A 24,364-nucleotide genomic window follows, 5' to 3' on the forward strand; every position below is an offset into this window, starting at 1 on the left:
CCAAGCCAGGGGTGCGTATCGTCAGCCCGGTCCGGCCCGTTGCTGCTCCACGCACCAAGCCAGGGGTGCGCATCGTCAGCCAGGTCCGGTCCTTTCCTGCCTCACGCACCAAGCCAGGGGTGCGCGTCGTCGGTCCGGCACAACCCGTGCCTGGGTCACCGGTGCCTAACCAGGTACCGGTCAACGGCTCCACTACGGAGTTGAAGCTAACCGCTCCTGCTACGTCCAGTCCAGCTCCAGCCAGCGGGGCCAGACCGGACCAGGGGCGCTATGGGGGGTTTGTTGGAGGGTGGTGGGCAAGCCCGGAGCCAGAACCGCCGCCGAGGAGGTATGCCCACCCAGCCCTCCCTGTTTTGCTCTTTTTGAGGCGCGGTCGCAGTCCGCGCCTTTAGGGGGGGGTACTGTCACACCCTGGCTATGGGACTCTAGTTGTTGAGCCAGGGTGTGTTTGTTCTATGTGGTGTATTTCTATGTTGGGGGTTCTAGTTCGTCTATTTCTATGTTTTGCCTGAGTGACTCCCAATCAGAGGCAACGAGTGTCAGCTGTTGGCTGGTTGTCTCTGATTGGGAGCCATATTTAAACTGTATGTTTTCCCTTTGTGTTTGTGGGTTTTTGTTCCGTGTTCGGTCATTGTCACCGTGGACTTCACGAGTCGTTTATTGTTTTTGTTCGTGCTTTAATATAATAAAGTAACATGTTCATTCATCACGCTGCGCATTGGTCTACTTCTCTCCCTGACGTTCGTGACACCCTGCTTCAATTTTGCTCCAGTACCACTCCAGTAGCGCTCACTTCATGAGCTCAGGGCATGCCCGGCCCAGCATGCATTTGTAGGCTACTTGTGTGCTGCTATAGCCCCTTGCTTTAGCTACTGTAATGGAGTTCGCAAAATATTTTCATAAAGAAACTGATAAAACACACAGGTGCAAAATCAAGGTGACTTACAAAGATGAGGAGGACCAAGATCAAGAGAGGGAGTGTGGTGATGTAGTGTCCACAACTAAAGAATCATTGTGGAATCTGAAAATACACATATCCCGAATTCATTATTGTGTACTTACTACGTGCACATGCTAACAGAAAGGAAGGAGGTAGGTAGCTAGCTAAGTGTGTCATCGTAGCAAAGTATTTCTAAACAAAACTGCGCTCAAATAGCAAACAACGAAACAGGCACAGGGGAAACTCTCATCCCTGGCAAATACACAGTAAAGGTAGAATCTAAAAATACATATGCACAGGGGAAAATCTACCCTGGCAACAATATGTACGAGTAGCTCCACCGAGCTACACTACTCTCACAAATAACAATCACCCACAAGGACAAGGGGGCAGAGGGAACACTTATACACGGACTAATGAGGGGATTAGAACCAGGTGTGTGTAATTGACAAGACAAGACAAATGTGATGCTGATTGGGGCGGCAGTGGTTAGTAAGCCGGTGACGACGAACGCCAAAGCCTGCCTGAACAAGGAGGGGAGGCAGCCTCGGCCGAAGTCGTGACAGTGCCAGGACAACAACCTCTCCCTTAACATCAGTAAGACCAAGGAGCTGATCGTGGACTACAGGAAACGGAGGGCCGAGTACGCCCCCATTCACATCGAAGGGGCTGTAGTGGAGCGGGTAGAGAGCTTTAAGTTCCTCGGTGTACACATCACTAAGGATATAGCATGGTCCAAACACACCAACACAGTCGTGAAGAAGGCACAACAATGAAAAGATTTGGCATGGGCCCTCAGATCCTCAAAAAGTTCTACAGCTGCACCATCGAGAGCATCTTGACTGGCTGCATCAACACTTGGTATGGCAACTGCTTGGCATCCGACCGCAAGGTGCTACAGAGGATAGTGCGTACTGCCCAGTACATCACTGGGGCCGAGCTCCCTGCCTTCCAGGACCTCTATACCAGGCAGTGTCAGAGGAAGACCCCAAAACTTGTCAAAGACTCCCGCCACCCAAGCCACAGACTGTTCTCTCTGCTACCGCACGGCAAGCGGTACCAATTAACCAAGTCTGGAACCAAAAGGACCCTGAACAGCTTCTAACCCCAAGCCATAAGACTTCTAAACAAAACTGCTAAATAGCTCATCAAATGGCTACCCGGACTACCTCCATTGACCCTTTTTTGCACATACGCTGCTGCTACTGTTTATTATCTATCCTGTTTATTGCCTAGTCACTTTATCCCTATCTATATTTTATGTACAGTACATAGCTACCTCAATTACCTTGTACCCCTGCACATCGACTCGGTACTGGTACTCACTGTATATAGCCATGTTATTTTCTAATCCCTATACATAGCCATGTTATTTTTACTTGTTATTTCTATTAATTATTCAGTGTGTTTTTAATCCTCGTGCCACTATTTCAAATGTTATCTTTAACTCTGCATTGTTGGAAAAGAACCCAAAGTAAGCATTTCACTGTTAGTCTACACCCGTTATTATTATAGTTCAAAGTCAATCCACAGTGTAACTGACACACAAGAAAGTCAATTATAGTTAGTTGAAAAAAGTGTAACTTGTGCAGTAGTGGGTGACCTCACTGTATGGAAAATGTATTCCCCAGTGACGTGGAGTATAATTAGTGAAGAATACCCCTGAAATCAGGCCACATATCTACATACAAATAAAACAGGCAGATTAATGAATGAATAGGAATATACTCCAATGGGGAGTTATGTTTTTTAGGGATGCAAAAATTCACACATCATTCTGATGTCGGAATCTGCCTTAAACTGACACTGATTCTAATTCTAATTTACGTTTCATGACTTTGAGCCCTGCATGGTGAAAGTATGAGATTCAATGCCTGTAGCCAGTCCTGTAAACTTGGCTAAACTAGCAAAGTTTTTGAGGGGCAAATTTCAGGGGGCCCAACCCACATTCTGTGCATATTAATAGCCCAGCCCCATATCACCACCACCACCAATTACTAGTGAATTTGCAAGGGAACCTTGTTTTCATCCTTTATTCTTTAAAGTTCCAGTCCAGACAAACTCAAGTCCAGGTCTAAATGGCTTTGCGTTGCTCAAATTCAAAGTGGGGCTGCCAATAGCGGAAGAGTGGCAGTGCCTCCATTAGTATGCCAGTCGATGCCTTGGCAGAAGAATCCAGACTGGGCAGACCAGCACTGTCCAGGAGAGCAAGACAGTCACTACGGCTTATCCTCTTTGTGACGCTCAATGTCCATGTTAGAAGATCTAACAGCCTTAAAAGCTATACCTCTGCAAACCAAAAAAAGCCAACTCCTGCTGGTATCTTAAGTGAGGGCCCAATATGTGACTGCAAGGCCATGCACACCACACAGCTGACCAATTTTCTTTGTAGTAATAAACAGGTTGTTATCTAAAAATCCATATTGGCCTCTAGCCATTTGTCATGTCTTGAAGTCGGGTCCTCTGTGTGTTTTTTTTTCCACCACGCTCAATACATCTCCCCATCCACTGCTGACAGACTTACATAATGGCACCGGCTAATGAAGTCAGAAATTACTCACACAGAGCTAATACGCAGGAGGCGGGAAGAAAGGTTTCAATACCATCACCCCCACACCCCCAGAATGAATGGCCAAGGTCCAGAGCTGGGACGGTGCTGTGCTGTAATTCACTCTCACATGCATAGAGCTCGCCTGTACAAGCCCTTCCGGAGCAGCGAGCACATCAATAACATGTCCTGTTGTTGACCTGTCAAAAGTCAAGACAGTCAAGCAGGGAGTTTTGCCACCACCTGTGCAAGTTCAGGTCCTTCTTAAATGGTTATTTTCTGTGAATTTGAGTATTTTCAAATAATGTGGCCAGAATCAACTACTTCTATTGCAAGTATTTCAAAGTATTTTCAAATAATTTCCTTGAAATAGCCTACTATTTGAAAATATTTTCAAATTCTTATTTAAAATACTATTTTGAAATACCTGGGTTAAATGAGTGTATCTCAGTCAGTGTATTTCAGTATTTTCAAATACATGCCAATACTTTCCAAGTGTATTTCCAAATACATTCCAATATTCAACTTCTTGTCTTAATATATATATATATATATATATATATATATATATATATATATGAATACTTACTTTGAAATGTATGTGAAAGTAATTTAGATATTTTAAATAGTATTTGAACCAAGATTTGCTGTGTTAACCACCTCCAATTTGAACACGAAGTCCATTGAAAGATACATGCAGAATCCCATAGACTGACAGTTGTCTATGACCTGGTTTACTTTCGGTGATGTGAATGAGTCTGGCCTTATTCTCAGCACGTAACAAGTCATCTGTTGGCCCCACCTGTGGTCCAGGGGTGTGGCCTCTCACTGGGGTCTCACGCAGTCAAATTAAGAGGACATTGTGTAGATATCTGCGCCTTAATACCAACAGTGAAGTAATGACTATTATAGCTCTAAGGACTTCTGGCACTCTCTTGGGTGTGAGCGATTTGGAATGCACAAACAACAGATCCGTTAATTATATCCCTATGACTGTGTAATAACAATTGTCTTTAGATGTACCAAGGCTTAACTTTTCTGTTCTTTAACTGTTTTCTGTTGTTGGGAGTGCCTGCTAAAAGAATAGTGAGCATGTATGGCCTTGATTATGCAGCAAGACATCGGTGTCACCATGTGGTGAGAAGGGGGACTTGCACAACTACATAAAAGGTATGCAAAACTGGGTAAAGTTAGAAGTTTGAGTCACTCCATAGGATGTTGATATTTGAGTTTATTTCAGTTCATTGTCCTGCTAGAGAGACTATGTGAAACAAGTCAAGTTAGTTATTAGCGTCCCAATTAATTGTAGACTACTTTAAGCTCCCTACTTCTCTCTGGCCAAAACTACTCTCTCTCTTTAGTTTCTCTACTCCTTATTCCAGGCTTCATTTTAGTCTTTCTGTTCAGTTTTGGCGATGGAAAGGTTGACTATGAGCTTTAAATGCCTCTCTGGGTTGTCAAGGTAACCTCTGTGTTCCTTGACAAAGTGTTCCACTTTTCTTTACAATGGTACATAAGCAGTCAACTGTAGGAATTCAATTAATCTATGATTGTTAGAGCATTGGAATATAATAATAATATAATAGGAGCAGTGAATCACTAAGGAATGGATAACTGTGTTACTGAACCACATAAATGGATATATAAGCAATATAAAAGTAGCACAAGGTACACAACATAGTAAAAAGAACTGAGAACCTTTCACCAATAGATGGCAGTGTAGTAAACCAGATGTTTTCCTAGCAGCAGTATCAGTATGGTCTTAAAATATCCCATGGGAAAAATAGTCATAAGCACTCCCATCCAATCCCAGGTGCACTAAATTATGAGGAACTCATCTTTTCTGCAAATTTTCACTTATTTCTACCTCATTGCATACAGGTAAATGAACATAATTCATATAATGTATCAGACCTCAGGATAAGACCCAGATGCAGACAGTTCGAAGTAACAAAAGTGTATTACAACAACAGGGGCAGGCAAGCAACAGGTCAAGGGCAGGCAGAGGTAAGTAATCCAGAGCAGTCTGAAAGGTACAGAACGGCAGGCAGTCTCAGTGTCAGGGTCAGGCAGAGGTCAGTAATCCAGGGCAGTGTCACAAGGTACAGAACGGCAGGCAGGCTCAGGGTCAGGGCAGGCAGAATGGTCAAAACCGGGAAAACTAGAAAACAGGGAGAAGAGAGAAAAAAGGTGTATGGGTAAAACGCTGGTAGGCTTGATGAGACAAGACGAACTGGCAACAGACAAACAGACAAACAGAAAACACAGGTATACACTACCAGTCCAAAGTTTGGACACACTTACTCATTCAAGGGTATTTCTTTATTTTTACAATTGTTTTACATTGTAGAATCATAGTGAAGACATCAAAACTATGAAATAACACATATGGAATCATATAGTAACCATAAAAGGGTTAAACAAATCAAAATATATTTTATATTTGAGATTCTTCAAATAGCCACCCTTTGCATTGATGATAGCTTTGCACACTCTTGGCTTAGTGGCAATAGCTGGGCCACTCAATGACATTCAGAGACTTGTCCCGAAGCCACTCCTGCGTTGTCTTGGCTGTGTGCTTAGGGTCGTTGTCCTGTTGGTAGGTGAACCTTCGCCCCAGTCTGAGGTCCTGAGCGCTCTGGAGCAGGTTTTCATCAAGGATTTCTCTGTACTTTGCTCCGTTCATCTTTCCCTCGATTCTGACTAGTCTCCCAGTCCCTGCCGCTGAAAAACATCCCCACAGCATGATGCTGCCACCACCATGCTTCACCGTAGGGATGGTGCCAGGTTTCCTCCAGACGTGATGCTTGGCATTCAGGCTAAAGAGTTCAATCTTGGTTTCATCAGACCAGAGAATCTTGTTTCTCATGGTCTGAGAGTGCTTTAGCAGGCTGTCATGTGCCTTTTACTGAGGAGTGGCTTCCGTCTGGCCACTCTACCATAAAGGCATGATTGGTGGAGTGCTGCAGAGATGGTTGTCCTTCTGGATGGTTCTCCCATCTCCACAGAGGAACTCTGGAGCTCTGTCAGAGTGACCATCGGGTTCTTGGTCACCTCCCTGACCAAGGCCCTTCTCCCCCAATTGTTCAGTTTGGCCGGGCGGCCAGCTCTAAGAAGAGTCTTGGTGATTCCAAACTTCTTCCATTTAAGAATGATGGAGGCCACTGTGTTCTTGGGGACCTTAAAAGCTGCAGAAATGTTTTGGTACCCTTCCCCAGATCTGTGCCTCAACACAATCCTGTCTCGGAGCTCTACGGACAATTCCTTCGACCTCATGGCTTGGTTTTTGCTCTGATATGCACTGTCAAATGTGGGACCTTATATAGACAAGTGTGTGCCTTTCCAAATCATGTCCAATCAATTGAATTTACAATTTACAATTTACAATTTAGTCATTTAGCAGACGCTCTTATCCAGAGCGACTTACAGTTAGTGAGTGCATACATTATATATTTTTTTTCATACTGGCCCCCTGTGGGAATTGAACCCACAACCCTGGCGTTGCAAACGGCATGCTCTACCAACTGAGCTACATCCCTGCCGGCCATTCCCTCCCCTACCCTGGACGACGCTGGGCCAATTCTGCGCATTTACCACAGGTGGACTCCAATGAAGTTGTAAAAACATCTCAAGGATGATCAATGAAAACAGAACGCACCTGAGCTCAATTTCGAGTCTCATAGCAAACGGTCTGAATACTTATGTAAACAAGGTATTTCTGAAAAAATGTCTAAAAACATGTTTTTGCTTTGTCATTATGGGGTTATTGTTAAGGAAAAACATGTATTTAATCAATTTTAGAATAAGGCTGTAACGTAACAAAATGTGGAAAAAGTCAAGGGGTCTGAATACTTTCCGAATGCACTGTATATAGAGAGAGACCTGCTGGTTGTTATCAGGTGAGATAGATGAAGGGCAGAGAGGGTTGTGTAATGTGTAATAGACCTAAAGAGGAGAGTGGAGGTGGAGCCTGGCACTGAGTGTTAAAAACAAACCATGATTGTGAAACGCTCACAGTTCGAGCAAACACATTCAGACCACACATAGACAAACACACAGACATGCAGTTAAAGTTGGAAGTTTATATACACTTAGGTTGGAGTCATTAAAACTACTTTTTCAACCACTCCACAAATGTGTTAACTTGTTAACAAACTATAGTTTTGGCAAGTCGGTTAGGACATCTACTTTGTGCATGACACAAGTAATTTTTACAACAATTGTTTACAGACAGATTATTTCACTTATAATTCACTGTATCACAATTCCAGTGGGTCAGAAGTTTCCATACACTAACTTGACTGTGCCTTTAAACAGCTTGGAAAATTCCAGACAATAATGTCATGGCTTTAGAAGCTTCTGATAGGCTAATTGACATCATTTTAGTCAATTGGAGGTGTACCTGTGGATGTATTTCAAGGCCTACCATCAAACTCAGTGCCTCTTTGCTTGACATCATGGGAAAATCAAAAGAAATCAGGCAAGACCTCAGAAAAAAAATGGTAGACCTCCACAAGTCTGGTTCATTCTTGGGAGCAATTTCCAAACGCCTGAAGGTACCACGTTCATCTGTACAAACAATAGTACGCAAGTATAAACACCATGGGACCACGCAGCCGTCATACCACTCAGGAAGGAGACGCGTTCTGTCTCCTAGAGATGAACGTACTTTGGTGCGAAAAGTGCAAATCAATCCCAGAACAACAGCAAAGGACCTTGTGAAGATGCTGGAGGAAACAGGTACAAAAGTATCTATATCCACAGTAAAACAAGTCCTATATCGACATAACCTGAAAGGCCGCTCAGCAAGGAAGAAGCAACTGCTCCAAAACCGCCATAAAAAAGCCAGACTACGGTTTGCAACTGCACATAGCGACAAAGATAGTACTTTTTGGAGAAATGTCCTCTGGTCTGATGAAACAAAAATAGAACTGTTTGGAGGAAAAAGGGGGTCCTTGCAAGCCGAAGAACACCATCCCAACCGTGAAGCACGGGGGTGGCAGCATCATGCTGTGGGGGTGCTTTGCTGCAGGAGGGACTGGTGCACTTCACAAAATAGATGGCATCATGAGGAAGGAAAATTATGTGGATATATTGAAGCAACATCTCAAGACATCAGTCAGGAAGTTAAAGCTTGGTCACAAATGGGTCTTCCAAATGGACAATGACCCCAAGCATACTTCCAAAATTGTGGCAAAATGGCTTAAGGACAACAAAGTCAAGATATTGGAGTGGCCATCACAAAGCCCTGACCTCAACCCTATAGAAGATTTGTGGGCAGAACAGAAAAAAGCGTGTGCGAGCAAGGAAGCCTACAAACCTGACTAAGTTACACCAGCTCTGTCAGGAGGAATGGTCCAAAATTCACCCAACTTATTGTGAGAAGCTTGTGGAAGGCTACCCGAAACGTTTGACCCAAGTTAAACAATTGAAAGCCAATGCTACCAAATACTAATTGAGTGTATGTAAACTTCTGGCCCACTGGAAATGTGATGAAAGAAATAAAAGCTGAAATAAATCATTCTCTCTACTATTATTCTGACATTTCACATTCTTAAAATAAAGTGGTGATCCTAACTGACCTCAGACAGGGAATTTCTACTAGGATTAAATGTCAGGAATTGTGAAAAACTGAGTTTAATTGTATTTGGCTAAGGTGTATGTAAACTTCCGACTTTATCTGTACATCCCCCAATTATATAAAAAACACCATGCAAAAGACAACAACATGAAAGAACAGAAGAGTGCATACATACACACATAAACACATACACACAGCCACAGTAGCTTTACCACTACACACATGAAGTCAACATGAATGCAGTCACACACAATAGCACACCACAACATAACTCATGCACACAGACAGCCCCTCTGAGCAGAAAGCCTTGGCCCCCTCCAAGGCTGCTGCCTGGTCACACACAGTGGAAAATTCCTCCCACTCCAACTGAGCATGCTTAGAAAACCAGTCTGTTCCAGTCCTGCACCCTTCACTCAGATTCTGTACTATCCCTCCTGTACACGCTTAGAAAGAAATGTTCCAAAAGGGTTCTTTGGCTGTCCCCATAGGAGAACCCTTTTTGGTTCCAGTTAGAACCCTTTTTGTTTCCAGGTAGAATAACTATTTTGGGTTCCATGTAGAACCATCTGTGGAACGGGTTTTACATGGAACCCAAAAGGGTTCTACCTGGAACCAAAAAGGGTTCTTCAAAGGGATACTCCTATGGGGACAGCCGAATAACCGTTTTAGGTTCTAGATAGCACCTTTTTCTCTAAGAGTGTATTGTCATGCATCACAATCACCAGCTGGGGGATCTCACGTGACTACCAGGCAGGCACCAGCATGGGACTGTGTGTTGTAATGCTGCTTGGCATTTTGAAACATCTCATGATATCACAGTAATCCATGCCTGGCCTGTGACACCTTGTTACAGAAGCCTAATAAACAAACTTTGTTGATGTATTTAGCAATTCATAAAACTATTCTGAAAGAGGTCATATTTTCAAAAACAAAGTACACTCAGGTATGTTGTCTCCGTGTTGGACAGGTGCCCATGCAGATGCATAGTTCATATTGTTTAATGAAATAGAGAGTAGTAGCCTATAGCCAGCAGGCATCCACTCCAGGTTATTAATAGCTATAGACACTGGGCAGTGCTTGACATGGGCAGGAGCTCACTGGAGCTGAGTACCAGCACCTAAAATGTTCTACTGCTTGAGCTCCTGCAGCACTTATAGAATATTAGCTCAAAAGTATTGTGGAGCTCCTGCACCTAAATTTAAACAGTACCAGCACCCAAAATTAGTTCCGGCACCTATTTCAGTCCAAGTCAAGCACTGGGCCACATTTACGATTCCTATCACGGGGTAAACTACACACTGAACAGACAAGACCCAGTTAGGATCAAGGGGAAGAGAGAATGCTTTATTAAATGATGGGGAAAATTGTGTTAATAAGTGTTATGCATCTACTAATATTAATCAACGCTCTGTGTCACCATATATGCGGTAGTGTCAATAATAAATAACTAGTACAGCTACACAATTTTCGTGGGCTCCTGTAGCTCAGTTGGTAGAGCATGGTGCTTGCAACGCCAGGGTTGTGGGTTCGATTCCCAAGGGTGGCCAGTATGAAAAATGTATGCACTCACTAACTGTAAGTCGCTCTGGTTAAGAGCGTCTGCTAAATGACTCAAATGTAAATGTACTATGGGAACTTGGGAAGAGTGGGAATAAAATTGCAGCATGTGGTGAAATTGCCAGCAGCACTCTTTGCTCTCATAAAGCAAAGGCTACACAGAGCACATATTCATATCCTGTTTCTCCCTCATGATTTGGGGAAAGAATACAACAACAATTGAAAGCAAGCTCACTCTGGACATTTCCCAAAGTTCAAGCTAAGCATATTGCCCAAGCCAAAATAAGGCATTATATGAAAACATTTAGAGGTAGCTCAACTGTTTAGGGAGCTGCATATAACTCAATTACAGTAGGCATGGCTACTCAGTCCCTACAGTCTTTTTTTTATACCTATTTGGTCACTGAAAATATATATTCTGTGTGACCTACTTGGATTCAGGTGATCTTGGGCAAAGTTTCATATGAGTGGTGTGATAAGGCAATAACACAGAGCATCATGCCCATGTTCATCAATGTTTGTTATGGCACAAAACCAGGGATGTAGCTCTGTTGGTAGAGCATGGCATTTGCAACGCCAGGGTGGTGGGTTCGATTCCCACGGGTGGCCAGTATGAAAAATCTAAAAATAATCTATGCACTCACTAACTGTAAATCGCTCTGGATAAGAGCGTCTGCTAAATTACTAAAATGTAAATGAATTTCCGCAATGACAAATTTACATTTCTTTGATCAAAGGGTAGTTTAGGCCTACTTCTAGAGCAATGGTAGATACATGCTATTTTCTGTATCTGGGCAGGTTACTTTCATGTAGGACCCATCATGGCAGAATTTATGTTTCTTTATACCTACTTAATAATGTGACTTTATTTAATTACAATTATTTTGCCATTGGTTTTGACTATAGATCCTTTGCATATCTGCTCTAGTTAGCCTGTTATAGTATTACTTTCCATGTGCTCTTTTGGAGTAACCGCCTATAGATATAATGTAATATGCCATTTAGCAGACGCTTTTATCCAAAGCGATTTACAGTCATGCGTGCATAAATTTTTGTGTATGGGTGGTCCCGGGGATCGAACCCACTACCTTGGCATTACAAGCGCCATGCTCTACCAGCTGAGCTACAGAGGACCACCAGCTGGAGGATATATGGATTCCTTTCACTAGATGCTTTCCGTTAATCTTAGCTGGTTAATCTGTAGGATAGCTAAGAATTGCATTTCTGTTTTTTAATGCCATTTAGAGTGCATTCAGTGAAGTACGGGTACTACAGCACTATAAACTGATTGAGGGCGGTGCCCTGGCTAATGTCACTCACCACGCCCACATTTCCCAAGCAGCCAGGAGCCACAATGTGGCGCAAGCTCCGTAGTAAACACGGGATACGACTGTTCATTCATACACAGCGAATGCTAACTGACAGACAGCAGACTCGAGAGTGAGAAAATCAACAAATCCGGAGAATCAAGCTTTTGACACCAAGAGAGCAAACCACCACTTTTATCTGGATTTTTTTTTTCCTTTTCTTGAGGTTGTGTTTATTTTACTAGTTTATCACAGCTTCAGATCCGAAGAATGAGAGGGAATCTTTCCCTGAAGGAAGAGATTTCAGGGTATTATTCAATGATGCCTGTCTCGGACTTCCATGAAAAGGTTCCCTGTACGGTTGAGCCCGCGCAGAGTGTGTGTGGAGCGGGAGGACCTGTCACCTTCAGACCGCCGATGGGGAATAACTCTCTGGCGCAGGATGGAGGATGTGCGCAGGATATAGCTGAAGAGTTAAAGGGTAAAGTTGTCAGTTCATCTCACTTTTTCAAAAGTGACTTTAACAGATCTTGACTGTTAGATAATAATCTAAATATAATTGTATACTTAAAACAAAAATAAATGTATTGCCATAACGCTACACATTATTGTTATTACATTTACATTTACATTTTAGTCATTTAGCAGACGCTCTTATCCAGAGCGACTTACAGGTAAGTGAGTGCATACATGATGCATACATTATGCAATATCTCAAGGGTTCTTGTTTAACTTCATAGAGCACACAAGCATGGACACAGTCTCTGTGGGCTCTGGTCAGGTTCTTATCTCAGGCCTGTAAAACATGGGAGGTGATCAGTAGATACACTATATATACAAAAGTATGTGGACACCCCTTCAAATTAGTGGATTTGGCTATTTCAGCCACTCCCGTTGCTGACAGGTGTATAAAATCAAGCACACAGCCGTGTAATCGCCATAGACAAACATTGGCAGTAGAATGGCCTTACTGAAGAGCTCAGTGACTTTCAACGTGGCACCGTCATAGGATGCCACATTTACAACAAGTCAGTTCGTCAAATTTCTGCCCTGCTAGATTTGCACCGGTCAACTGTAAGTGCTGTTATTGTGAAGTGGAAACGTCTAGGAGCAACAATGGCTCAGCCGCGAAGTGGTAGGCCACAGAAGCTCACAGAACGGGACCACCGAGTGTTGAACCGCGTAGCGCGTATAAATAGTTCCAAACTGCCTCTGGAAGCAACATCAGCACAAGAACTGTTAGTTGGGAGCTTCACTAAATGGGTTTCCATGGCTGAGCAGATGAACACAAGCCTAAGATCACCATGCGCAATGCCAAGCGTCGGCTGGAGTGGTGTAAAGCTCACCGCCATTGGACTCTGGTACAGTGGAAACGCATTCTCTGGAGTGATGAATCACGCTGGCAGTCCAATGGACGAATCTGGGTTTGGCAGATGCCAGGAGAACACTACCTGCCTGAATGCATAGTGCCAACTGTAAAGTTTGGTGGAGGAGGAATAATGGTCTGGGACTGTTTTTCATGGTTCGGGCTAGGCCCTTTACTTCCAGTGAAGGGAAATCTTAACACTACAGCATACAATGACATTCTAGACGATTCTGTGATTCCAACTTTGTGGCAACAGTTTAGGGAAGGCCCGTTCCTGTTTCAGCATGACAATGCCCCTGTGCACAAAGTGAAGTCCATACAGAAATGGTTTGTCGAGATCGGTGTGGATGAACTTGACTGGTCTGCACCGAGCCCTGACCTCAACCCCATCGAACACCTTTGGGATTAATTGGAATGCAGACTGCAAGCCAGGCGTAATCGCCCAACATCAGTGCCCAACCTCACTAATGCTCTTGTGGCTGAATGGAAGCAAGTCCCCGTAGAAATGTTTCAACATCTAGTGAAAAGCCTTCCCAGAAGAGTGGAGGCTGTTATAGCAGCAAAGGGGGGACCAACTCCATATTAATGCCTATGATTTTGGAATGAGATGTTCGACGAGCAGGTGTCCACATACTTTTGGTCATGTAGTGTAGCTGATCAATCAGCATTGATGATCTCGCTGATGAGAGCTTCCACACAACTATGGAGCATGGAAGCTTTTTTAGAGCCGCCCAGTTACCTCTCCCTCTCTAGCTGTACCTCTCCCTCTCTGGTTGTAAAGAGAAACAATTGGCATGCTGATTTTCTGGAAAAAGATGCAGCAGGATGAATGTATGGTTCAGTAAATGAACTGATTTATAATACAGCTTGGATCTTAGTAAATCTTGTGTCTTGTTGAAGCTCTTGAACCAAGCCAGTAACCTTTGTCTAACCTATAGGGATGAGTTGACATTCTATGGCTGCAGGATATTCATCTTCAGCTCAGTGTCACTATGGTGTAGCACAGTGAGATGTGTCAGGATTCAGGAATGAAGTGAGTTCATTGGAGAGAAGAACTGTATGTGCAAGACGTGATCAGATCTCATCTCAGGAGGAGGGGTTTCACTTACCCCCCACTTACCCCCAACCAATCCACTTATTAAAACGAGAACCAGATCAGGCTAGCTAATTCTACACCAAGCTACCAAACTACCAGTCATGCCCAATGCCTAGCCACTTTCTCAAATTCGAGCGTGAACCCTGACATAGGTTGGGTCCCCCCCCCTTCTCCATAACCAAACTCCAGTCCCCCTCTCCCCTATAGTGTTATAGGCACCCGCCCTCTTTTAGATGCTCCTGAGTGGCGCAGTGGTCTAAGGCACTGCATCGCAGTGCTAACTGTGCCACTAGAGATCCTGGTTCGAATCCAGGCTCTGTCGCAGCCGGCCGCGACCGGGAGACTCATGGGCGGCGCACAATTGGCCCAGCGTTGTCCAGGGTAGGGGAGGGAATGGCCGGCAGGGATGTGGGTTCAGTTGATAGAGCATGGCGTTTGCAACGCCAGGGTTGTGGGTTCGATTCCCACGGGGGGAGCAGTATAAAAAAATTAAATGTATTCACTAACTGTAAGTCGTTCTGGATAAGAGCGTCTGCTAAATGACTAAAATGTAAATGTAGATCTCCCATCAGACATCTGTTCATGTTTCAGACTGTAGAGATTAAACATACATACTAGATTATTCTATTGCAACAAGGAAGTGTTTTGCTAGGTGAAAAAAACATCTACAAGAGAAGCAGAGGAGTTAACCTGATTTTAAAGGTTTCACAGGGTTCTTAACAAGAGATATTTGGCTGTATAGCTCTCAATATGTTCAATAATGCTGGGTAATTTACGGTACTTTCAATGATAACCATTTCCCAGCTCTTTGCTGTTTGCTGTAGAGGAGACAATAAGCAGGCTGAGATAAGTGTTGAGGCTGAGGACAAGGCCATCAAGGTAACCAAATTATTAAAGATTAGCTCAATAAACCATCGTAAAATTATGATTCCTGATATTCCCAGGAAAATCACATGCTCAGATCTTGTTTTCCCCTACTTTCCCAGTAAAAGTCTGTTTTCATCTAGAGCTGCAGCTCTAACAGAGATATTACAAGTGATTCATGAGGCTGTGACTGAGATCTCAGTGAGTTAGATATGCCCGTGCCCATAGTTGGAGGTTGTAAGTAGCCTCACATTCCTATGGGGTGAAGCGCCCCGTAAAAGAGCCTGTTAGAGGCCCAGTCTGGCTTATCTCCCAGCAGTCAGAGACCATCCAGGGGGATCTCCAGGGGTGTGTGCGTGTGTGTGTGTGTGCTTAGATTTGTAGACCCTTTGCAGAGGGTCCTTGGCTGGAATCTGGGGCACCAGCAGAGTCACAGTTTTTCTTGCAGTATTTCCTGTTCTACATTAGAATGATACCTCAAACCTTTTCCTAAAACAGTATCTATGTCCCTATGCAGATTAGGAAAGCCACCTGTCTTTTATCAGGAAGAGTAACAGAGAACATTTTACAAAAACACATTTACTTGAAGAACAGTGCAGATGCAAAGTTTGGTAACAGAATGACGGTTTGTGCTGTTTTGTGCCATCATTCTGTTACCAAACATTGCATCTGCACTGTTCTTCAAGTAAATGTGTTTTTGTAAAAATTCCTGTGGAAATTGTTAAAAGTAGTCCTTTTGCATAGAGTTGTGTGGTTTGTTTAACTTTGCAATCATTGGTTTTTGTATGACATATATTTTAAAATCTCAGCATCACTCTGTTAACGTGGACTTGCCCATAGTTCTTTATGAGTTCATGGTCATTCTGTAGAACAGAGCTGAATTTAACTGACATGCGTGGAGTGTTTGTGTGCAAAGCAATTAACGTGTATTGGAGGGTGACACTTATTAGTTGTGGCCAGTGGCTGAAATTCACACTGTAAACAAACAAGAAACAAGAAAATGCTCATCCAGAAGCGGCACTCCTAGTGGCCGGGGACTTTAGTGCAGGCAAACTTAAATCTGTTTTACCTCATTTCTACCAGCATGTCACATGTGCAACCAGAGGAGAAAAAACTCTAGACCACCTTTACTCCACACACAGAGACGCATACAAAGCTCTCCCTCGCCCTCCATTTGGCAAATCTGACCATAATTCCATCCTCCTGATTCCTGCTTACAAGCAAAACTAAAGCAGGAAGTACCAGTGACTCGCTCAATATGGAAGTGGTCAGATGACGCGGATGCTACGCTACAGGACTGTTTTGCTAGCACAGACTGGAATATGTTCCGTGATTCATCCAATGGCATTGAGGAGTATACCACCTCAGTCACCGGCTTCATAAATAAGTGCATTGACGACATCGTCCCCACAGTGACCATACGTACATATCCCAACCAGAAGCCATGGATTACAGGCAACATCCACACTGAGCTAAAGGCTAGAGCTGCCGCTTTTAAGGAGCGGGACACTAATCCGGACGCTAATAAGAAATCCTGCTATGCCCTCAGACAAACCATCAAACGGGCAAAGCGTCAATACAGGACAAAGATTGAATCCTACTACACCGGCTCTGACGTTCGTCGGATGTGGCAGGGCTTGCAAACTATTACGGACTACAAAGGGAAACCCAGCAGCGAGCTGCCCAGTGACATAAACCTACCAGACGAGCTAAATGCCTTTTATGCTCGCTTCGAGGCAAGCAACACTGAAGCATGCATGAGAGCACCAGCTGTTCCGGACGACTGTGTGATTACGCTTTCCGTAGCCGATCTGAGTAAGGCCTTTAAACAGGTCAAGATTCACAAGGCCGCGGGGCCAGATGGATTACAAGGGCGTGTACTCAGAGCATGCGCGGACCAACTGGCAACTGACATTTCCAACCTCTCCCTGACCGAGTCTGTAATACCTACATGTTTCAAGCAGACCACCATAGTCCCTGTGCCCAAGAATGCGAAGGTAACCCGCCTAAATGACTACCACCCCGTAGCACTCACATCGGGAGCCATGAAGTGCTTTGAAAGGCTAGTCATGTCTCACATCAACACCATCATCCCGGAAACCCAAGATCCACTCCAATTCACATACCGCCCCATCAGATCCACAGATGATGCAATCTCAATTGCACTCCACACTGCCCTTTCCTACCTGGACAAAAGGAACACCTACAGTTGAAGTCGGAAGTTTACATACACCTTAGCCAAATATATTTAAACTCAGTTTTCACAATTCCTGACATTTAATCCTAGTAAAAATTCCCTGTCTTAGGTCAGTTAGGATCACCACTTTATTTTAAGAATGTGAAATGTCAGAATAATAGTAGAGAGAATGATTTATTTAAGCTTTTATTACTTTCATCACATTCCCAGTGGGTCAGAAGTTTACATACACTCAATTAGTATTTGGTAACATTGCCTTTCAATTGTTTAACTTGGGTCAAATGTTTCAGGTAGCCTTCCACAAGCTTCCCACAATAAGTTGGGTGAATTTTGGCCCATTCTTCCTGACAGAGCTGGTGCCTCCTTGCTCGCACACACTTTTTCAGTTCTGCCCACAAATGTTCTATAGGATTGAGGTCAGGGCTTTGTGATGGCCACTCCAATACCTTGATTTTGTTGTCCTTAAGCCATTTGCTACAACTTTGGAAGTATGCTTGGGGTCATTGTCCATTTGGAAGACCCGTTTGCGACCAAGCTTTAACTTCCTGACTGATGTCTTGAGATGTTGCTTCAATATATCCACATAATTTTCCTTCCTCATGATGCCATCTATTTTGTGAAGTGCACCAGTCCCTCCTGCAGAAAAGCACCTCCACAGCATGATGCTGCCACCCCCGTGCTTCACGGTTGGGATGGTGTTCTTCGGCTTGCAAGCCTTACCCTTTTTCCTCCAAACATAACGATGGTCATTATGGCCAAACAGTTCTATTTTTGTTTAATCAGACCAGAGGACATTTCTCCAAAAAGTACGATCTTTGTCCCCATGTGCAGTTGCAAACCGTAGTCTGGCTTTTTTATGGCGGTTTTGGAGCAGTGGCTTCTTCCTTTCAGGTTATGTCGATATAGGACTTGTTTTACTGTGGATATAGATACTTTTGTACCTGTTTCCTCCAGCATCTTCACAAGGTCCTTTGCTGTTGTTCTGGGATTGATTTGCACTTTACACACCAAAGTACGTTCATCTCTAGGAGACAGAACGGGTCTCCTTTCTGAGCGGTATGACGGCTGCGTGGTCCCATGGTGTTTATACTTGCGTACTATTGTTTGTACAGATGAACGTGGTACCTTCAGGTGTTTGGAAATTGCTCCCAAGGATGAACCAGACTTGTGGAGGTCTACAATTGTTTTTCTGAGGTCTTGTCTGATTTCTTTTGATTTTCCCATGATGTCAAGCAAAGAGGCACTGAGTTTGAAGGTAGGCCTTGAAATATATCCACAGGTACACCTCCAATTGACTCAAATGATGACAATTAGCCTTTCAGAAGCTTCTAAAGCCATGACATAATTTTCTGGAATTTTCCAAGCTGTTTAAAGTTACAGTCAACTTAGTGTATGTAAACTTCTGACCCACTGGAATTGTGATACAATGAATTATAAGTGAAATAATCTGTCTGTAAACAATTGTTGGAAAAATTACTTGTGTCATGCACAAAGTAGATGTCCTAACCGACTTGCCAAAACTATAGTTCGTTAACAATAAATTTGTGGAGTGGTTGAAAAACCTCCAACCTAAGTGTATGTAAACTTCCGACTTCAACTCTTTGTGAGAATGCTGTTCATTGACTACAGCTCAGTGTTCAACACCATAGTGCCCACAAAGCTCATCACTAAGCTAAGGACCCAGGGACTAAACAACTCCCTCTACAACTGGATCCTGGACTTCCTGACGGGCCACCCCCAGTTGGTAAGGGTAGGCAACAACAGATCTGCCACGCTGATCCTCAACACCGGGGCCCCTCAGGCGTGCATGCTTAGTCCCCTCCTGCAGTCCCTGTTCACCCACGACTGCGTGGCCAAGCACGACTCCAACACCATCATAAATTTGCTGACGACACAACAGTGGTAGGCCTGATCACCGACAACGATGAGACAGCCTAGAAAGTTGTGAAGAGGGCACAACAACGCCTTTTCCCCCTCAGGAGACTGAAAAGATTTGGCATGGGTCCCCAGATCCTCAAAACGTTATACAGCTGCACCATCGAGAGCATCCTGACCGGTTGCATCACCACCTGGTATGGCAACTGCTCGGGGCATCCGACCGTAAGGCGCTACAGAGGGTAGTGCGTACGGCCCAATATATCACTGGGGCCAAGATTCCTGCCATTTAGGACCTATATACTAGGCGGTGTCAGAGGAAAGCCCAAAAAATTGTCAAAGACTCCAGTCACCCAAGTCATAGACTGTTCTCTCTGCTACCGCATGGCAAGCGGTACCAGAGCACCAAGTCTAGTCCAAAAGGCTCCTTAACAGCTTCTACCCCCAAGCCATAAGACTGCTGAACAATTAATAAAATGGCCACCCGGACTATTTACATTGACTCCCCAACCCTCCCACTGCTTCTACTCGCTGTTTATTATCTATGCATAGTCACTTTACCCCTACCTACATGTACAAATTACCTCGACTAACCTGTACCCCCGCACATTGACACGGTTATGTAATCTTATTGTGTTACTTTTTATTTTATTATTTACTTTAGTTTATTTAGCAAATATTTTCTTAACTATTTCTTGAACTGCATTGTTGGTTAAGGGCTTGTAAATAAACATTTCACGGTAAGGTCTACACCTGTTGTATTCGGCGCATGTGACAAATAAAAATTGAATTGATTTGATTTGAAATATGATTATGTTGAGTTCACGAATCCAGAACTCACATTCTTGTATTATTCTTGTATTGCTGTTTTTGTCTGACTAGTTTATATCCATGTCTGTAACCATCTGCCTGGTCATTAGGCTGTGATACAGCTGAATGCTGGCCATGTTTTCTGTTTGTGGTCTTTCAAGTTGGTTTTTCTAAGCTCCCTAAATGAAGTCCAGATGTACTGCTAGACTGAGCTATTCTTGTGTTGTTCTTGTTTTGGCGATCTGAGAACAGTTACTGTAACCACTAACCACTGAAACCCCACTTGGGCCGGCAGCCAGCAAGTGTGTGAATAGAGGCTTTCTTTACATGGAACATGTGACAGTGTGTACGCTCTATCAGGGGAAGACAGGGGGAGGCAAGGCAGTTATGAGAGGGCTGGTGGCTTGGTGGTGGGGGGGGGGCTTGGAGTAAAGCATTGGTCCCCAGTGTGAGTGATGTGTAGGCAGCTGCTGCTTGTGACACTGTGCGGAGTGATAGTTTTTTCTGGCCCTCTGCCCCTTTAAAGTAACTGTCCAGTGTTTCCAGATTTCTATGAAATATGACCTAAAATTACTTAGAATATGAGTGAAATAGTTTTCCTTCCAATTTTTAAAAAATAACTGTTAATAAGCAGCTTTTCTGTGTTGGAATGGTGTGGGCATAACCCAAGAAAAGAACTGTGTGGGCGTATACCGGCCAAAAAAATTATTCATGCGAGTAGACCGCTGATTGGCCAGCTCATCCTCCTCAGGAGTATGACATCATACTATATGAGGAAATAGCAAGCATTCTTTAAACAGTCTGTTTGAGATACAAGTTTGAGGTGGGATTTTCTCCAATGTATGCTTTGGCCACAAATATGAGTATAGGAAGAATCAACAACATTATTTGGATATGAGTTAACAGAATATGAACTTTTAAAAGTTTTATTTTCACTGGACAGTTACTTTAACCCAGCCCCTGAGTGGCATTCTGGAGTCCAGAGTAGCCTAGTCTGATGCAGCTTAGGGTGAGTGCCCCCTCCTCTCCCCATTCCTGCTCCTAACAGAGACAAGGACATTTCTGAAACTGTGCATGTGTACGTGTGTTCATGTGTGTGTGTAATGGGCTCTCCTCCGGGTCGCTTTCTCAGGGCAGAGGTTTGTGGAGCCCTGCCAATGCTGGCAGTGATGTTTATGGCATGTTCTGCTACTGCTAGACGAGAAGCACACTGCCTCTCTATAGTCCCATTAAGTTAACCCTAGCAGAGGACAGAGAGAACAAAACATACTTTGACAAACAGTTCAATCTCTCACCTGTGTCTTCCAAAACCTGAAACTAGGGAACATCAAACAATAATATTTTATACATAATCTGGACGAAAAACTCTAACCAAATGAATGTATTGCCATGGAAAAACTACATGGACCACTTTTAGAGTAGGCTTACTGTTGTTTTTGCTCCTGCTGCTGAAAGGCTCTGATAAAGCAGTGTGTTTCTGCCTGTGCTAATCTCCTAGCCCGGATTCCTGGTCATCACAGGGTTGGATGACGGGCCGACCCCAGGTGGTAAGGGTAGGCAACAACACGTCTGCCACGCTGATCCTCAACACATGGGGCCCCTCAGGGGTACGTGCTTAGTCCCCTCCTGTACTCCCTGTTCACCTACGACTGCATGGCCAAACACGATTCCAACACCATCATTTGCTGACGACACAACAGTGGTAGGCCTGATCACCGACAACGATGAGGCAGCCTATAAGGAGGAGGTCAGAGACCTGGCAGTGTGGTGCCAGGACAACAACCTCTCTCTCAATGTGAGCAAGACAAAGGAGCTGATCGTGGACTACAGGAAAAGGCAGGCCGAACAGGCCCCCATTAATATCGACGGGGCTGTAGTGGAGTGGGTCGAGAGTTTCAAGTTCCTTGGTGTCCACATCACCAACAAACTATCATGGTCCAAACACACCAAGACAGTCGTGAAAAGTGCACGACAACGCCTTTTCCCCCTCAGGAGACTGAAAATATTTGGCATGAGTCCCCAGATCCTCAGTTCTAAAGCTGCACCATCGAGAGCCTCCTGACCGGTTGTATCACCGCCTGGTATGGCAACTGCTCGGCATCTGACCGTGAGGCGCTACAGAGGGTAGTGTGTACGGCCCAGTACATCACTGGGGCCAAGCTTCCTGCCATCCAGGACCTATATACTAGGCGGTGTCAGAGGAAATCCCCAAAAATTGTCAAAGACTCCAGTCACCCAAGTCATAGACCGTTCTCTCTGCTACCGCACAGCAAGCGGTACCGGAGCGCCAAGTCTAGGACCAAAAGGCTCCTTAACAGCGTCTACCCCAAGCCATAAGACTGCTGAACATTTAATGAAATGGCAACCCGGACTATTTACATTGACCCCCCCCCCCTTTATATTTACACTGCTGCTACTCGCTGTTTATTATCTATGCATAGTCACTTTACCCCTACCTACACTTTACCCCTACCTAAATTGCCTCAACTAACTTGTACCCCCGCACATTGTCTCGGTACCAGTACCCCCTGTATATAGCCTCATTATTGTTATTTTATTGTGTTACATTTAATTTATTTTATTTTATTTTTTACTTTAGTTTATTTGGTAAATATTTTCTTAACTCTTTCTTGAACTGCATTGTCAGTTAAGGGCTTGTAAGTAAGGATTTCACAGTAAGGTCTACACCTGTTGTATTCGGCGCATGTGACAAATAAAGTTTGATTTGATTTGACAGACACACACACAAACACACACACACACACACAAACACACACATACGTCAGGCAGACATTACTGAAGGAGATCAAAACACAACGACACACACATACAGCTTGTCCTGTAGCAGGGCTGAAAACATCTACAGTAACAGCCATCTCTGTTATGAAGCTTAACGGCTTTATCAAAGGGCAGTTTTGTCTTGGTTGGATATCATCATGATGCGTTCATTCACTTTGAGAGGTCTCAGGAATGATTCACTTCTGCAATGAGCATGGACAGGGCATGTGCATCTCTATTGATGTCCCTCTTCATAGATCATCATTGTATGGTCCTCTTCCCTGAGTGATTGGAGCTTGCCATTGCCAGATTGCAGTGCTCCTCAGCTTTTTCTACCAGAGTCAAGCAAGTAAGGGGTTTTCTCTGAGGAACACTAAGTAAAAACTTGAACTTGAAAACAGATTAACTTATGTCAGCAATATTCAATAACAGACCTTGTCAGCAATATTCCAGGGAATTTTCAGAGTGCATGCTCTTTTAAACTCAAAGGAAGCTAGCTTCCTTTCTTTTTCATTTCCTAATTGGCAAGCATGTCTGTTCATGAAACGCTGACAGTTTTAATAGTGTTTATTTAATACTCTCCTCTCTCACTTATATAATGAACCTTGTAATCCGTGATGTGGAAAATAATCGGCTGTCATAAAGAGTTGGCATGCCTGCTGCTCTATGGCGTCAGCCTGACAGTGCTTATTGGAATTTCTCATGACGTGCAATACGTATGGCCCTCGGCCGAGGTCAGGTGCTACAGTAACAGCAACATTATAGAGTGTTATGTGAACTGAGAGAGTGTCTGCCCATACAGAGGATAGGAGAAGGGGAGGAGGAGGGGTGTAGGTAGTGCGTACGGCCCAGTACATCACTGGGGCCAAGCTTCCTGCTATCTAGGACCTCTATACCAGGCGGTGTCAGGCCCTAAAAATTGTAAAAGACTCCAGCCACCCTAGTCATAGACTGTTCTCTCTGCTACCACACGGCAAGCGGTACCGGAGCGCCAAGTCTAGGTCCAAAAGGCTTCTTAACAGCTTCTACCCCCAAGCCATAAGAGTCCTGAACAGCTAATCATGGCTACCCAGACTATTTCCATTGCCCCCCCACCCCGCCCCCATCCCCTCTTTTACGCTGCTGCTACTCTGTTTATTATCTATGCATACTCACTTTAACTCTACCCACATGTACATATTACCTCAATTACCTCGACTAACCGGTGCCCCCGCACATTGACACTGTACCGGTACCCCCTGTATATAGCCTCCCTACTGTTATTTTATTTAACTGCTGCTCTTTAATTATTTGCTATTTTTATTTTTTACTTATCTATTTTTTACTTTTATTTTCTTAAAACTGCATTGTTGGTTAAGGGCTTGTAAGTAAGCATTTCACTGTAAGGTCTACACCTGTTGTATTCGGCGCATCTGGCAAATAACATTTTATTTGAACTCCAAGTG

General features: G+C 44.0%; 1 protein-coding gene across 3 annotated transcripts in view; it reads left to right on the top strand.

The window, feature by feature from the left end:
• Positions 1 to 12,012: 12,012 nt before the first annotated feature.
• LOC121582183 (ran-binding protein 3-like) overlaps positions 12,013 to 24,364 on the top strand; it is a 38,735-nt gene continuing 26,383 nt past the window's right edge. For all 3 annotated transcript variants that reach the window (XR_006003328.2, XM_041897814.2, XM_041897815.2), the window contains exon 1: positions 12,013 to 12,414. Coding sequence is in view for 2 of the 3 variants with exons in the window: in XM_041897814.2 (XP_041753748.1) it covers positions 12,204 to 12,414 (211 nt within the window). In the remaining variant the exon portion in view is untranslated. The remainder of the gene's footprint in view (positions 12,415 to 24,364) is intronic.

Source organism: Coregonus clupeaformis, chromosome 15 (genome assembly GCF_020615455.1).
Source record: "Coregonus clupeaformis isolate EN_2021a chromosome 15, ASM2061545v1, whole genome shotgun sequence".
Lineage (NCBI taxonomy): Eukaryota > Metazoa > Chordata > Actinopteri > Salmoniformes > Salmonidae > Coregonus > Coregonus clupeaformis.